This window comes from Podarcis muralis, chromosome 3, assembly GCF_964188315.1.
Source record: "Podarcis muralis chromosome 3, rPodMur119.hap1.1, whole genome shotgun sequence".
In the NCBI taxonomy this organism is placed as follows: Eukaryota; Metazoa; Chordata; class Lepidosauria; order Squamata; family Lacertidae; genus Podarcis; species Podarcis muralis.
This window is the reverse complement of record NC_135657.1, coordinates 38,565,171-38,582,281: the sequence shown is the minus strand read 5'-3', so window position 1 is coordinate 38,582,281 and position 17,111 is coordinate 38,565,171. Positions and strand designations below refer to the sequence as shown.

Here is a 17,111-nt window from a genome sequence, read left to right as displayed (position 1 = left end):
TGCATATTCCTGCATTGCAGAGGGTTGGACTATACGATCCTCAGGGTCCTTTCCAACCCTATAATTCTATGTCAGATGAGTGACCCCACCCTGCTGTTAAGGTTGATCTGCAGGATGGAGGGAGATACAAGATTCGGCCTGCCAAGCCAAAAAAGTTCTTCGCCCCTGCTTTACTTTGATATACATAGTGAGTGGAGGGGGGAAAGAGCATTTTTCATATGCAATATAATACAGGGGTGTTGCGCTTGACAGACACATACAGGCTGTGGATTTATATGTATCCCATAAGTCACCACCAGATGGCACAAAGAGGGGAGAAATCTTCAATGTTCACCATAGGAGCAACATAAAAAGCAGATCTTTCATCCTTGGTTCTCACACAATGGCATCACATCTTGAAGGCAGGGTATTATTTTTTAGTAGCATTTTTCTCACATTCAAGCATTTTAATTTTCACATATGCAAGAGCCACGGGGACATAACACAATCTCACCACTGCTAGAGAATATTTATTCCGTTCTCAATGTTGTTATCCACCGCAAACTTTTGTTCATGGGGTGTACTAAATATCAAATGACTTGTCGCCAGGCAACACTGGGGCACTGGGGGTGGGGGACAACTGCAAACATACACTTGTATGCCACTGAAATCCATGAGGTCAGTGTGTTCTGAAATTACTCTGGATTTCATCCACTGAAACAAAGTAAAATGGAATGCCACCTGCCAAGTCACTGACACAGTCCCATTTTGTCACTCAGAAGCGTGCACACCACATTTGCATGTATTAATTGTTCGTAACTGATTCTGCTTTCAGTATTTCACAGAATCTAGAATTATTTGGCAAGGACTGAAGAAGGGGGGAGCCCTGGAAATCCCTCCCCCAATCCACTGATGGATTCCTTTCATCAACCAACAGACGGCATTGGATACCACCCTTTGTGGGGTTTTCGTTTTTTTCTTATTTCCTTTCTGTTGCTCTTGAACAAAACTACTGGCTTAATGTTTTGTTAGACAGTCAGTTATGTATTTTGTTTTTGCTGGTTGGAGCCTGGACAATCTCAATATTTATCAATATTGACAAATGTTCTGGTTTAAGAAAGAAAGAAAAAGAGAGAAAGAACACAGACAGGACAAATCGGGAGATTAGCACAGGATATTAGCTAGTCTGCTCCTCCAATTGGGTCATATCACATATTCTGCCTTCCCTAACCCTTCTGCTTCGCCCTGCCCTCCCCCAAGGCATCAGCCACGCAAAACAAGCTGGATTAACAATCTTGAGCTTTAATCATATCATGTCGCAACTGTCACTGAAAAGGGCAACAATATGGCTTTCAAAAAGAAATCTTGACGTGTTTTCAACCCATATGCTGATGTGAAACTTCCCCTTGTTTTATTTAGGTTCAGAAGGGTTTAAAGCAGCTGGGATGGGACAGTACTACTTAACTGGATGTTCGCTTACTTGTCACACGAAGTTCTGGGCAATGGCCAACACTTTTGAGAATTCTTGCCGCTTCCTCAGCAGAGAGGGAATTGGGGTTTTGATTCTCGTCCCTACTGGGTTCCCGTTGTCTTCAATGAGCACCACGTTGTTAGAATCAAACCTGGGAGTCATGCGAGGGCCCGGCATCTTGTGGCCAACGATTAGAGCCTTTTTCTTCTCCCCTTTGATAGCCAGAAGGATCTTGTCGCCGACTTTGCCCACTCCGTTCTTGTTGTAGACATGGATGCATTTTGGAGGCCGGTGGTACGGAGTGTTTCCCAAGGCGCTGTTATCTACAACTCGCACACGGGTCATCTTCTGTATTGCACTGCACGCGCCGCTGATGCTGCCGAAAGATAAGTACGAAGGCAATAACAAGTCAGACCAACGGTAGCGGTCCCAATCAAGGACTATCATGTTCAGAAACATGTGCCGTCACTATGACCTCCCTCACACTCAAAATGCTGTTTAAAGCCAACAACTCTAAATACGCTACCACAAAGGCAGTTTAGTACATTTAAATCAACAGTGGATAGCATGAGAGGGTCAAAGGACAGCTTTTTTATATATAAAGCAACCCAAGAAATGCAAATATTTTCAAACTTTTGCCCTTCAGAAAGTAGCTTTCCACACCAGCTTATCTACTAAGGAATTGCTAGTGTGTGATAAGAATTGCAGAGGATTCTGGGAAGTGTTCTAGGGTGAACAGAAAGAAGCCATCTCACAAACAGGGGGTTGGGATGGGGGGAGAGTGAGCCCATTTCAATGTGAAGGTTGATTCCTCACAGAAACCAGATGCTGATAAGGAAGGAACTGGTCTTGTGGGTTTTTCTGTCTTCCCTCTAAACTGTGAAAGAATTGTATACAGAGAGGCCAGCTTATATATATTTCATTGGAAGCAAGTCCCACTAAAGTCCATGAGGCTTACTTCTAAGTAAAATGGATAGGCCTCCACTGTTAAGACTCCAAAGGCTTCCTGAACTGTTACCATCATGGCTTACTATTACAAGTAATGTTTACTCATTCAGTATTTGTAAAGCCATACAATTATTTGTTTATTTTTACAGCGAGATAAAACACACGCTGGGTGATCCTTCAGTCAAATAATTTTCTGAAATACTTTTTTTTTTTTTTTAGCTACAAAAATTTATACACCAAATGACCGAACATTGTTCAGAAGGCAAGCAAGGGATTCTTAAACTACAGTATCTGGTACTTAGGGGACCTAATAAGGATTTGAAGCTGGCTTCTCTACTAGAATGTTAATTTCTCACAAGAGACTTCTGCTAATTAGATACTAGTCTGACAGGTTTTCCTGGAGTTTTGCTTCTTTTTTGCCTCGTCTAATAAAGAGGAAAGGATTAGAGAAAGGGAGTCTGGTTGGTGAGAATCCATAAGTGACTTCTGAGCACTTTCTCAGAAAGGAAAAGCAATTATTTTTTATTAAAAACAGGGATTAACCAGACAAATTAAGGGAACACATCCAAATGAGATGTCAGATTTGTTGATCAGAAAACATATTTCCATATCTCAGTTCTCAATATCACCACCACTTCTGGTAAATTTATGAATTTTTTATCTCTTAGAAGCAGTTCATTTATGACAACCCTTTATATAAAAATAGTCATTGTTAGTTTTTTTTAAAGAACTGGGTGGCCTTCTTATCAGGAGGTCGATTCTGTATGATGTCTGAATTGGGCCTTTAGTGTTGTGGCACCTACTCTTTGGAACCCAGTTGGTGTTGGATTAGAAATTGTATTTATATACATAATTGTTTCTATATAACTTTTAATTGTACTGTGAAAGAAACCAGAATGCTGACTCAAACAGAACAGGCCTTGAGAACCCACTATGGCATTTGTTTATTTTTAACACCCATTTCCTCTTTAGCAACTCAGAGCATGTGGTACCCTCACACATGACCCCTTCCTTGAGATCTGCTTGCTTCTAGGTTGAGATGAAAAACAATTACAGACTAGATCCTCAATCTGAGTTATGACTCAAGCTGAGAAAACCACTGCAGCAAAATTTGAAAACCTCAATTTTAGAACCACCTCCTGCCCCCCTTCAGCTTTCAGTGTGTGGGAAATAATAAAGTTTTTGCCATCAGTGAATTACTGTCTTCATTCAAAAGGAGAAACAACTAGAGAATGCTTGATGGCTTTGAAGCACCAACATTCATGCACCATGCCTATTCCATGGGACCCATAAGTCTCCATCTTAGCCCAAGTGGAGCCCAAGGGCTGGCTGAAGTTGTTGACTTCTGCTGCATCCTTCTGCCTCCATGATATAAAGCCAGATATAGGAATTAAAGCAGCACAAACCTATTTGATCTGTAAAAGCTTGTACATAGCTCAGTGAAGGAGCACATGGTTTGCACACAAGGGACCTATGTTCAGTTCCTTAATCTCTCCAAGGAGGGTTGAACAATCCCTCTCTCTGAAATCCTGGGCAACTACTGCCCGTCTAAGCTAGAGGGACCAATAGTTGCCTATGTTTCCAGGTCTGGCATATCTGAAGAGGGCAAATATGCAAAATGGCAACATAAAGCCAGACAGACTACAGCCGCAGATTTTTGACAAACCTAGACAGCATCTTAAAAAGCAGAAACATCACCTTGCCAACAAAGGTCTGTATAGTTAAAACTATGGTTTTCCCAGTAGTGATGTATGGAAGTGAGAGCTGGACCATAAAGAAGGCTGATCGCCAAAGAATTGATGCTTTTGAATTATGGTGCTGGAGGAGACTCTTGAGAGTCCCGTGGACTGCAAGATGATCAAACCTATCCATTCTTAAGGAAATCAGCCCTAAGTGCTCACTGGGAGGACAGATCCTGAAGCTGAGGCTCCAATACTTTAGCCACCTCATGAGAAGAGAAGACTCCCTGGAAAAGACCCTGATGTTGGGAAAAATTGAGGGCACAGGGAGAAGGGGACGACAGAGGACGAGATGGTTGGACAGTGTTCTTGAAGCTATGAACATGAGTTTGACCAAACTGCAGGAGGCAATGGAAGACAGGAGTGCCTGGTGTGCTCTGGTCCATGGGGTCACAAAGAGTCAGACACGACTAAACAACAATTAATTGGTGCATATGAATGAAGAGTAACACATTTGAAGACGGTTCCAGAAAGTGTACTGGCCTGTGGGACAGAAACTTACTATGCACAGCATCTAAGGAAATGTGCACCTGTACACATTGAGATCTGCAAGGGAAACCTGCCCAACCTCAGTGCCAAACTAGGGCCTCAAAGCAGTTCCCACTTTTTGTTTACAATGCCCACTCGAGAAATTCATGAACAGCCAGTTTCTCTCTTGGGAACTCTCTTATACCACAAAGCATTCATTATACAATGAACCACAAAAGTCAAGGGTCTTTGTTCCCTCTTGAACATGAAGGAGTTGGCAGAAATATTCCCCACAAAGAGTAGCACATTAAATACTGAAGGGGGGGGGCACATACCTGTACCCATCTGAACTTAGGAACATTTTTGTGAACATACAAAGAATGAAATATTGCGTCAGACCATTTAATCCAAGCAGCCCCATGTCTACGACTTCAAACACCGATGGCTTGACAAGGTCTGAGGCAGGGATCTTTCCTTGCTCTGCTACTTAAAAGCCTTTTAAGGGAAGATGCCAAGAATAGAACCTGCCTACAACAGGAGAAGAATATGGCAAGGGAGGGGAAGAAACAGATTTAACCCTTATCTATCCCAGGTAGTTCTGCAGGTAAAATAAGACTGTCTTCACAGGTGTCATTGATTTCCATTGTCTTACATGTATGTAACTGCACAGGGTCACAAAAACACAATGAACAGCTCATATTTGTATTTGGAAGACTTTTATTTTTCAGCCTACTGCTTCTAAAGGAGAAATTTTGCAGGGAAAAGGATATTACAGTGCTTTTTTATTCTCTGAGTTGCTATAAACAGCCGTCACCTCTTTTCCCATCACTATCTCTAGCTTTGCTGGAAGTTTCTGCTCTCCAGCTCCTTGGCCTGCAATTCAGTAGCAGGAAGTGGCACAACTCCAGGTTCACCACACAATAAAATCTTTAAGGATCCCACCTGTGGGAATGGTTTTCCTGTGCTTCAATAAGATGAAACCACAAAGTTATAGCTCCTCTAGTTAAAAATGGATTGAAGAAGGAATTAAAATAAATGCCTACAATGGTATTTGACCTCTTTTCTCCTAAGAATGTATTTCTCACAGACATCAGAAATAAATACATTCACAATGGTTGGTAAATATGCCATATGCAAGAACTTATTCTCATACAATGGAAAATGTTTGCAGTCCATATTTTTGTTCCCTATTACCGTATTTTTACGTGTATAAGACTAGGTTTTCTTCCTAAAAAATAATGTCAAAAATTAGGGGGCATCTTATACACGGATACATCTCCCCCCATTTTCTTAAATTTGAGTCCCCCAAAATACGGGGAATCTTAAAAATGGGGGCGTCTTATAGACTGAAAAATACGGTACTTTAAAATTATTGTTTTATTGTTAATGTTTGACTCTAACAGAGGGCCTTCTCAGTAGTGGTGTCTGCCCTGTGGAACGCCCTCCCATCAGATGTCAAAGAGATAAACAACTGATGTTTTGAAGACACCTGAAGGCAGCCCTGTTTAGGGAAGTTTTTAATGAGTGATGTTTTAACGTATTTTTAATCTTTGTTGGAAGCCGCCCAGAGTGGCTGGGGAAACCCAGCCAGATAGGCGGGGGTACAAATAATAAATTGTTGTTGTTGTTTTCATTGCAGTGGTGCAGCAATAAAACTTCTAGCACATTGGCAAAGCTAAGCAGGGTCTGGTACGGTTTCAAATTGAATGGAAGACTCTGTGTTGAGATTCCTGCACTGAAAAGGATTGGACTAGATGGCCCTTGGAGATACCTTCCAACTCTACAATTCTGTGAGTCTAAATAAAACGTCAGGAAAAGTAATACATACATTGAAAGTGATTTTAAAAACAACAACTGCCCTTTAACAGAAGCCCGAGACCCAGAATCATACCATCAGTGTCTCTCAATCCTACGAAAATTTCTAGGACGTCAAGCTGCCATGTAATTTTCAAGGCAGAGAAATAGGGCTAGTGCTTATTAAAAAGTCAGCAACACATTATATACTGTTATTAGGAATCTCATTAGCTACAATGGCACAAAGGAGGGTTTAGCCACATTTCCTTATGTAGGCAGCCACTGCCTTTAAGAAAGCAACTCACAGCACCGCAAGCTGTGGCAATTCTCCTTCTATGGTCTAGGAAGACCTGCATGGTGCTCAGAAACTGCCTCTCCTAGCTCTAAAATACACAAGGAGACACTGCCACAACTACCACAGTGGTTGGAAGGGGTGGAGACTTCTTTTGTTTTTAAAAATGTTATTTATATCACATTTTCCTTCACCATAGAACCCAATACAATATGCATGCAGTTCCCAAGTGGTCTCCCATCCAAGCACTGGCCAGACCCAAAGCCCCCATGTGCCTTCAGACCATAGCTTGAGACAACAGTAAGACTACAGCAAATTTAAGTCAGTGAAAGACTTCATATAGCATCCTACCACTGTGAATACTACTTGCTGTTTTCTAGCTTTTAACACAGTGGCATTTTCTTCTTTGAGCAGTGCAGAAAACCATTATTTTTTTAAAAAACCAACAACAACACACACACACATTCAATTGCACTTTAAAACCACTGCATTATTATAAAACTTCAAGGTATTGGAGGGATGTCTTGAATGAACTAGACTCAAAATTATCAACTACTTGCTAAGCTAAACAAATTGAGATTTGCAAAGGGGCATTGTTGAATGAATTTATGAGTTAAGACTAGAAAGAAATAACCTCCAAGTGAAATCTGTTGAGGCCCCGACTAAATTATTAAAGGACAATGCTAGAGACACCTACTCAGAAGAAAACCCCACAGAGTTCAATGGGACTTACGCTCAGGTAAATATAGAACCACAGACTAGAATTATATGGGAACGGCAAAGTTAACAAATCATATTAGGACAGGAGGTGGCATATGTAAGTATAAAGATTTTCAAATGAGGTGGGATTTTAAATGATTTTAACCACTGGAACAAACCTGCAGTATTCTTATCAAAAGGATAAATTCATGAAATACAGACCTGTACAGTAAACCATGCCCAATGTAATCTTGTAATTTTGCTTATATAGAAAATAGGGAGGAGTCTGACAAATGAACACTAGGTTTGCTTCATCTGATTCATGTGCCTGTAAATATACTCCAGAGTAAAAAGCCATTATCTGTATTGGAACACATACCTGAAATTTCGCTGATTTGTTGCTCTGTTTATTTGGGCTAGAAAAAGCTCTGGGCACTTTTTCCAGAGCGCCATCAGGATTCTGGTTTTAAAAAACCTGGACAAGAAACAAAAGATTACTAATAATATACTACTATTGATGGTTACAATTTTGATAAACATAAATCACACTATCAATTCCATGGGATACATTCGGGGGGAGGATATTCTGTTGCAGTGTCCCCGAAAGCCCTCAAAAGCATGCATTGTATTGTTAACAAAGCGCAGCAACATTCCCTCCTCAGATCCAAGTCAATGCAACTCAGTTACATGTAACACAATGGTACTGTATTTAAATAATAAAAAAGCACTGCAGTGCAGCTTTCTTCTTCAAGGGCATAGATCCTCTCTGTACAAGCATCCTCCTACCCTAACAGCTGTCAGTTTTTACAGTCACTGGCATTTTAAGAATATCTGTGCATGGAGAGCGCAAAAGCCCACAACTCTTATTAAGCTATACAACGGAACCATTTGGCAGTCACAATAAATTCATTTTTAAAATACTAAAAGCATCAAAAGATATACTAATTTATTTGCTGCCACGTTTTAAGGGAAGCTAGCACAAACATTTTAAACAAGTTTGGGGGACAGGGTTTTAAAAAGTATATGAGAATTAAGTTTTTATGTTTTATTTGTATACTATTTGGAATTTTTATTTGGTTTTAATCAGAAAGGAGTCTTAAAATTCAATGGGAATATAATCTTAAAATCAGTCACCAGCCAGCATAGAGCCTACTCCTAGGGGCCAAGGGGCCTTCCCCCAAAAATAATATTTGAGGGGGCTGCCCACCCAGTTGATGGGCATTGCTATTCAAATGGCGTCCATGTACTGTGTCTTGTGATCAATTATGCAAGGCGAGGCTTAATTGCCCCTCCTCCAAAATTTTATTCAAGTTGGCACCCCTGCCAGCCAGTCATATTTCTAGAATGGGAATCATAAAAATTCCCAAAATGGTCTGTCCTTAGGTTATCTCCTCTGACATATATGATCTTTTATGAATACAGTCCACTAAGCTTGCAGTGCCTTCACTTTGCTTTACCCAAGTTAAAAGGTGTATCACAGTCACTCTTAACTTTTACTTCAGGCACTTGTATGACATAGAATTTTCACTTTGGATAATTATTTTCCTAATTACAAAGATGTAACATAGCAAAAGTTGCTACAACGCAAGATTCTCTGCTACTTTTCAGGTTCAAGTGACCCACATGGGAGAAGAGAAAGCACTTCTGGCACACAGAGTAGCAGCAGTAACCACACTGCTAGAGCACTAAGCACTAAAGGAGGCGAATGCATTAAAATGTTCGTTCTTCTTAACTTCTGAAGCACCACAATTATCTACATTCCAATGATATGCTTGGAAAAAAGACATTTTCTTTCACCCACTTGTCCCCCAGTGATCTCTTGCCACAACAACTCCCCTCTACAGAGTCCTAAAGACAGTCTTCTCCAACTGGCACATAGGGGCAAGTGTGAGATACCCAAGACAGGCAAGGAAAATGTATCCTTGCTTGTGATTTGTATTCTTCTCACAGCTCAATCATTCACGACACGCTGGTTTTGAGGCAGATGCTGACATTTCACTCCTTTTCTTCAAACCCACTGATCAAAAATAACTGCTAAATGTGAAAAGCGGTGTCTGACAGGAGAATATTCACACCACTAACTACAGATGTGGCTCCTGTAAATGGCAACCACACACAAACAGGGTGGTATTCAACTAAATTCTACTCACCGGTATTAATGGATATCACTAAGTTAAGTCCATTGATTTCAAGGGGTCTCCTATGAGTAAAACTCAGCTGAATACAACCCACACTTTCCCAATTTATGCCACAATTTCCATGCTTGATCTCTGGTCATCACTTATGTTTCAAAAATGAGTAAGCTCCTCTGAATACTTTGAAGCAAGAAGCTATTATTTTGTCTCATTCCCCTCTGTCTTTTTATTTGGACCGAAATCCAGTTTGAATTCAGAATAAGTTGTATAAAAAGATGGAAAATAATTAGTATAAAACAGGGATGTCCAACTGGTAGATCGCGGGGGGGGGGGGGCATGGAATTTATTGGAGATGTAATTTCCATAGATCATGATCACCTTACTAGGTAATCAATCCTCTGGAAGCACAAAAACTTTGGATCTCTCCAAAAAGCTCAACAACTTTGGTAGATCACTGCCAGTTTTTTTTTATAGTGGGAGTAGATCTCAGTCTCTTGAAAGATGGACATGCCTGGTATAAAAGAATGAAGAAAACTATTAATTAGGTAAGGAAAGTTATAAGTGTTAAGAGGAATGCTCAAAATTTCCAATAATGTGTTTCTCACGTATGATAAATTTAGGAGAAGGGTATCTGCAGGGAAAATGAAAGGCCTTAACCATTCCCTTGACCATTAGGTTTCACCAGCAGGTTTTCCACACCATGTCCTCTCCAGCTGAACTCTAAAAAACAGCCCATCTAGTGCTAGGGAGGAATCAGCACTTGGGGTCTGTATAGGTATCAAGGATGTGAAGATATGTAGTTATGTGTCCCTGGAAGCAAAATATAGGTTGCTAGGGAAGAGTTTGAAAGCTGGGGCCTTCAAAGCAGCTTTCTACAAAATGCTACCAGTTCCACTTGCAGGGCTACCTAGACAGGTGTAGCTGTGTAGCCTCAGTGCATGAATAAGATGGTGGTACTGGCAGTTTTGGATTTGTTTGGAGTTTGGCTTCGTTAGTCACTGAGAATATTTTGGGACAAGCTTGGCCTGATCAAAAGGGACAGGGCTCCTCTTGAACTGGGAAGGAACCAGATTGCTGATGCTTGAAATAAAAAAGATGGCAGAGCAGCTTTTAAAGTGATTGTTGGGGGGAAGCCAACAGAAGCTGAGGAGCATCCAGTTCTGAACAAATCATCCCCCAGGGATGAGGGAGGGACATGTTTATTATAATTCAAATGGGAAGAGGGCAGAGCTAGGCACTGAGATTGCTGGAGCCCATGATAGTTATTCAGAGAAACCAAAGCACCATAGGTTAAATGCAAGTGCCAAAGACACTTGGAAAGAAATGCTGTGTATACGGTAAGTGTTTGTATAGCAATGCTAGATGACTAAGGCAAGACAGAGAAGCAAGAGCACTTGGTCTCAGAGGAGAGCATACATACAGTGGGAATAAAGAAAACCTGGTGAAATGGAGGAAACCAGTGGAGCGTCATTATCACTGGATACAAAGTCTATAGAAAGGCCACGAAAGGACATAATGAAGGCAGTGTCACTCTGCACTTCAAAGAGGACATAGAACTCAACAAGCAGGAACTCTTCAAAGGGCCAGATTCCTCCACAGAATATTTATAGGTGGTGATACCAAACCCAAAGAATAATTTAGTTTCCTCCTGACCATAACAGAGAATGAAATATAAAAGGCATCCCAAAGAGGAAGTGCTGTAGTAATGGGTGACTTCAATTACCTTCCCATACATTTGGTATATGCATTATTCAGTAGTGCAAATAATTAAAATTTCTTAATACCTAACATGATTGTGCACTACATAACTGTGCCCTAGAACAGTTTGGTCACAAAACCAACCAGAGGGGTTAGCCCTGGACTTAACTTTAAGTGGTTCCAACAAACTGGTGCAAGATGTAGGTATTGTTGAATCAATTTGAATCAGAAGGCTGATCATAGTGCTATCAAATTCAATTTATGTGTAAATGGACAATTGCCAAGAAATTCCAACAGATGCATTTGACTTCAAAAGAGGCAACTTCCCAAATATTAGGGGATTGGTAAAAATGAAGTTGAAAGGCAAAGTCAAGAGGATCAAATATCTGCAAAATGCTTGGGAGTTACCGTATTTAAAAACACAGGCGCTCAACTGGAATGCATGTCACAGATCAGGAAAGCACCAGCAGAGGCAAGAGGATGCTTGCATAGTTAACAAGCAATTCAAGGAAATTACTGGAAGGAGGCTTCCTTCAGAAAATGTTCTCCTCCAAATGAGAACAAAAAGTAACACAAACTTTGGCAAAGGAAACACAAGCAGGCAATAAGGGGTACAAAAAGAATCTGAGGATCCCATTGCTAAAAACATGGCAAACCACAACAACAAAATCTGAAATTAGCAGCAGACCATCACTTAAGGAAACAACTGGACTTTGGATGACAAGGGTATGCTAAAGGAGGAAGGGGGAATTGCAGAGCAGCTGGATGAATTCTTTACAATTGTCTTCACAGATGTGGATACATGGCAGAACTCTGGGCCTGAACTAACCCTCTCAAGAGAGGAGTCTGAGACACTGGGACCAATATATGTGCAGGTAACTTTTAGGGCGGAAGAACATTCAATTGTGTAACCTGCAGTCTGACACAGGCTTACTATCTCAATGATGTAGCTTCCTAGCATATAGTCATAAGGAACAGAGGAAATTTTAGTCATCATAAGTCAGTATTTGTGCACCAAAACATTAAGTGCCTTATTAAAAATCACCACCCATACCCAACTCCGTAAAAGTATTTTATTCCTGTTCTGCCACACAAGCAAATCTAGAACAATTCCAGAAAGTTACATTCCAATTAGCAGAACAGTAGAACACCTAATACAGGGTGGCCTGAAAAACACCTGCACAAACACACCTTTTCTTATCTGTTGGGTCTACTGCTGACGCCGGCCAGAAAATAATGTAACCTGCTTGGAAAAAACGAAGCATGCAATTGCCTAAGAATCTGGACGTTTCAGCAGCCCAAGCACGTTCATATTTGATGTCTTGCTCCCAGAAATATGATGTGGCACTTAGAAATGTGAAGTATTGTGCAAACCTACTTTTAGTTAAGGGTCAAAAAAGCACTTCACTACTCTTGAGTAGCAAGGTGCTTTTCAAGCTCTGTGAGAAGGAATATAAGCATCAAAGAAGCTGTATGGCAGGCATGGCCAAACTCGGCCCTCCTGATGTTTTGGGACTACAATTCCCATCATCCCTGACCACTGATCCTGTTAGCTAGGGATGATGGGAGTTGTAGTCCCAAAACATCAGGAGGGCCGAGTTTGGCCATGCCTGCTGTATGGTATTATATTGTTGCTCAGCGTTAGGGTAACCCAGCAGGCCTATAGCCTCACCTTTCACATCTCCAGGGCCACCCTAAGCAACATCCTTACAGATATATCCATGCTGATAAACTCCAACTGCTCAATAGGAGCCTACACCCTAGAAAAAAGCTACAACCCAGCTCCATCCCAGGCCCCAGAACACCCCCATCATGATTGGCTAAGCCAGTTTGGAAGCAGAAAAAAGGCAACATTTTCAAGCCCTCTTAGTGAATAGTGCAGATACACGTGCAACTGAACACAGAAAATGCAGCTTGCAAGAGATTGTAGATCTTTATCTATAATTGGGGTGGATTCCCATTTATGGAGAAACCTTGACTGCACTCAAGCACCTTCCTTCTCATGTAATGTGGGTCAAGTAAATGCCTCACGTGAGTGCAGATAATAGTGCACAAACTGGCTTTTTAAAACGCAACCTCACCTTTTCACTTAGCATGTAGCCAGTTACTATTCCCCTCTCGCAAACAACTTTCTCATAAAGAGTTCCAGGATCCACAACATTGGAGTTGGGAGGCGGGGGGGTGGGGGGGAGAGATAGCAAATGGAATAAGGTAACAGTTTTCCCATGGCTGTTCAAATACATTGTTTCACTTTATCCTGCCTGTAACTCCAGATGTCCCCTTCTCAGGAAACAGACCTTTTTCTTCAACATGACAAATCTATAGAACAAGTTGGATCCCTTCCATTTTGCAATTACCCAGATCTGTACCATTTCCACAGACCGGCTGATTCAGCTTTGGTGTCCTGAGCAGTCTGTTCCTATGGATGTTTCCTTGGAATTGAATCCCACTAAGTTATACTTGCACACCAAATAAGCATGCACTGGACTGTGCTGCCTTAGTTTAGATAGGGTTGCCATACATTTGGATTTCCCCAGACATATCCAGAATACTGCAGTCGGCAGCAGTGTCCAGGCAGAAATTGGAAAAATTTCGGACGTATGGCAGCCCTTGTCAACAGTGCTGTTTTCAAAAAAAAAAAAAAAAAAAGCTCAAAGCCAGCATTTTCCTTTTTGCAATTTCACCTAAAAAGCTCATGAACTTTGGCCAAAACTAAAGAAAGCTCAACAATCTTGCTAAAAAAAAAGCTGAACAACTTTTCTGTTCAGATTTTCACTGTTTGAAATATGGCAACCCTAATTTAGACATGTTTATTTGGCAAATCTGATTCTAAAGTAGCATTTTTACTGCAGCAACTAGAATTATATTTAGTGAATTGTGTACACTCCTGATTTCAAACCAAAGAAAAGAGCAATTTTTGGAGTAAGAACATGACCAAAAGGTATCAAATGTAAACAATGGCCACATGCACTGCAATGTGTTACACTACCTCTGTAGCTTCCACAAAGCTCATTATCAGGTTCTTTTGCACAACAATCTACAATCCACTAACTTGCATTGTAAATGGAATCAGGATCAGAGTATCAATAACTTTAACTTTAATCTATTGAAGTTCTGGTTGCAATTTTGGCCAATGACTGAGGGAGACAAGTCTACAAACAGAATGAACCTTAACTTAGCAGCCTCCAGTTTCAATTATAAAGTTGCAACACACTCAGCCTCCAGTTTATTGTTAGCAGAAATGTAGCAAGATGTGATTGTTGCACAAACATGAAGTCTAAGTCTCAAAATCCAAACTTCATTTTAAGTCCTTAATGCAGGCTCCCTTGTCCTATAATTATATAAGGGGTTATCATTTGATTAAAGAAATGTTAGTGAATTGTAAATGTGCTGTTGATACAGTTTTGAAGGGAAAAGAGCATTCTCCCTTTGTTTTTAGATTATGCGTGCTCACGTTACAGCAGGTACCATCTCTAAAGACATTTCCCCCTGTGTGAGAAGAGGAAAAGTGGAAAGACGTATAAATGCACCTGCCACCTATGGATTTGAAAATACTTGCATTTTTTTAAAAAAAGTTTTTTTTAAAAAAAAAACTGATGCCAAGTTAATTGGGAGCACACTTTTAATTGACCCAAAGCACATTGTAGTGTAGTCCCAAGCACTATTAATGTGATGATTTCAAAGATCAGATTTGACCAGGGATTTTGTATTTAAGAAACTGGTCCCAAAATATTGAAAGAAGACACACATGCACAGAGCAACAAGTTTCTGACAGTAGATACTGGAGACAAATGTAGCAATAAACGAGCAAGACGGAAGTCTCCAACAGTCATTAATATGTACTGAACAAAGATCAAGGTAGGGCAACAAGTATGCTGCAAAAGAACTCTAAGTCAAACTGAGGCCTCAAGCCACAGTCTTAATCATTACCCAGCACAGAAAGAGCTGAATCCTGGGTTCAAATCTGATCTTTACTTTGGAAGTGCTATGTGGCTTTGTTTAAAGTGTGGGGTACAGTAGTTGTTACAGTGTCAGGCCAGTCACTATCTGTTACCGTAACCTACTTCCCAGGGTTGAGGCTAAAATGGGAAGGGAAACAGGTCGGACATGAATGCCACCCTGAGCTCCTTTGAAGAAGGGTAGGGTAAATTTAAAAAGCACATCACCTTACAAATTAAAAACAATGTGCAAATAAGTAGTTGTAAACACCCATGCTCATATGCGAGATCCTTTTGGATCCAAGGAGGTTGCTCTGCCTGATTGTTTACATCTCAGAAATAAATACAACCAGGCATAATCCCAAGAAAAGTGTGCACTTTACTCTCAAATAAAGTAGCAATGCCAAGCATGCAAACTAAAAAGTAAGTGCCGCTTAACTCAAGTGTAAACATGCCCAGGACTGGGCTTGTAACTCATTTAAAATGGGGGCTGTCTTATTACTTATAAGTCTGCATTGCCTACGGCAGTGCTAGCTGGAAACACTTCCCGCGCAGTTAAATGAGCAGAGGATCCTGCTGCTAATGCCCTTATGATGGCAAAGCGTGATATCCCAAATCCACCTACACGGCAGTAAATCCTACTGAAAACAGAGGCCCTGATTTGTGAACAAAGTATGATCCTGCCTTAGGAGGGGGAAGAGCTTTTCGGGCATCCCGAAGGGAACCGGCTCCATAGGGCATGCGCTCTTTCGGATCAAGGCTGCAATCCCAAATACATTTATCTACCCCATTTATCTATTATGCAACCCCAAATGCATTTATCGAGAATGCACGCGCGGGACCGTGCAGCCCCGTTTGCTATGCACGGAAGTCCCCGGGACCTTCGTCCGAAGAAGCCTGCACAGGTTGAGAATGCGGCTGGTCTGGCCTAGGAGCCTCTTCCCTGCAAGCAAAAGCGAGCCCCGTCCCCGCCGCTGGCTCCCCTCCCACTCCCGCGCTGTAGGGCGCCGCAGAGCACCCGAAGGACCCCGGAGGGCAAAGAAAGACGCACACACGAGCACCCTTCAAACTCACAGCCTCCTCGGGCCCAGGCTCCCTTCCAAACACGCAGGCGCAAAGCAGCACAGCCGCGCATGGCAGGGCCCGGCAAGAAACCCGGGAGGGCGCGCGTGCGCACAGCGCGAGGCGGGTGGAGGGAGGGGAGACTCCTGGCTGTCTCCGCCCGCCCTTTTCCCCGGTCTCCTGCCTGCGCCGGGCGAAAGGCCACGCCTCCCTGCGCGGCTCCCTCCCTCCCCCCTCGCTTATTCCCGAAGCCGAGAAGCCGGAGCTGGGAGGCGCGAGTCCAGGAGGAGAGGGGAGGTTGGGGCGCCTTTTCCTCGGCGGAGGGGCGTCAGCGGGAGCCCCGCGCTGAGAGGGCGAGGGAGCAGAAAGCCCGGAGGAGCCGCTCTGCCTTTGACAAGTGAGGTAAGTCGCCGGGGAAGAGGCTGCTGCTGCTGCCTGTGCTTGGCAATGCTCCTGCGCTCCCTCCTCGCCTCCTTCTCTTTCCTGCCGGGCTGCAGTAATAACAGCTCCGGAGCCCCGTTTCCAAGGGCGCCCGGGACGGCTTGGCCATCCCCTTGGCGGAGCGAGACGGCTCCCGGTGGCGCCTTCTTTTCCCTCCCACCTACCTTGCCAGTGCGGTATCTGTTTACTCGCGAGAGAGCGAGCGGGCGAGCGCTGCGTTGCTCCCTCTTGCCTCGAGGTGGAACAATGGCAGCGGAGCCCAAGGTAGGCGAGGTGGCGAGAGGGTGCCGGGCAAGGTCTGCCGCTCGCTGGGCGTGTGTCCCTTTTGCAGAGCCCTGCGGCAGGTTCGGGGGGAGGGCGCTTGGCAGGCTCCCCTCCTCCCTCCGCCTCCCAGAAAAAAAACCTCCCCTCCCCCCCTCCCCGCTGCCCACCCAGACACAATGACAG

At 42.6% G+C, this 17,111-nt stretch overlaps 2 protein-coding genes across 7 annotated transcripts in view; one reads left to right on the top strand and one right to left on the bottom strand.

The window, feature by feature from the left end:
- Window positions 1-1,261: 1,261 nt before the first annotated feature.
- MRPL14 (mitochondrial ribosomal protein L14) lies at window positions 1,262-16,963 on the bottom strand. 3 transcript variants are annotated; one of them, XM_028724354.2, is made up of 3 exons: window positions 16,829-16,963; window positions 7,770-7,865; window positions 1,262-1,826 (listed from the first exon to the last, which is right to left on the bottom strand). In XM_028724354.2, exons 2-3 carry the CDS (start codon window positions 7,841-7,843, stop codon window positions 1,463-1,465), a joined length of 438 nt encoding a protein of 145 aa, XP_028580187.1. In that variant the 5' UTR covers window positions 7,844-7,865; window positions 16,829-16,963; the 3' UTR covers window positions 1,262-1,462. The 3 variants fall into 3 exon arrangements, with proteins under 3 accessions (XP_028580187.1, XP_028580189.1, XP_028580188.1); XM_028724356.2 differs by lacking the exon at window positions 16,829-16,963 and adding an exon at window positions 16,236-16,343; XM_028724355.2 differs by lacking the exon at window positions 16,829-16,963 and adding an exon at window positions 16,213-16,310.
- Window positions 16,416-17,111, top strand: part of TMEM63B (transmembrane protein 63B) — a 73,407-nt gene continuing 72,711 nt past the window's right edge. For 2 of the 4 annotated variants that reach the window (XM_028724352.2, XM_077925664.1), the window contains exon 1: window positions 16,419-16,625. The gene's annotated coding sequence lies outside the window, so the exon portion shown is untranslated. Of the gene's footprint in view, window positions 16,626-16,866; window positions 16,929-17,111 lie in introns of those variants that run through there. The other 2 variants (XM_077925666.1, XM_077925665.1) reach the window with 2 other exon arrangements.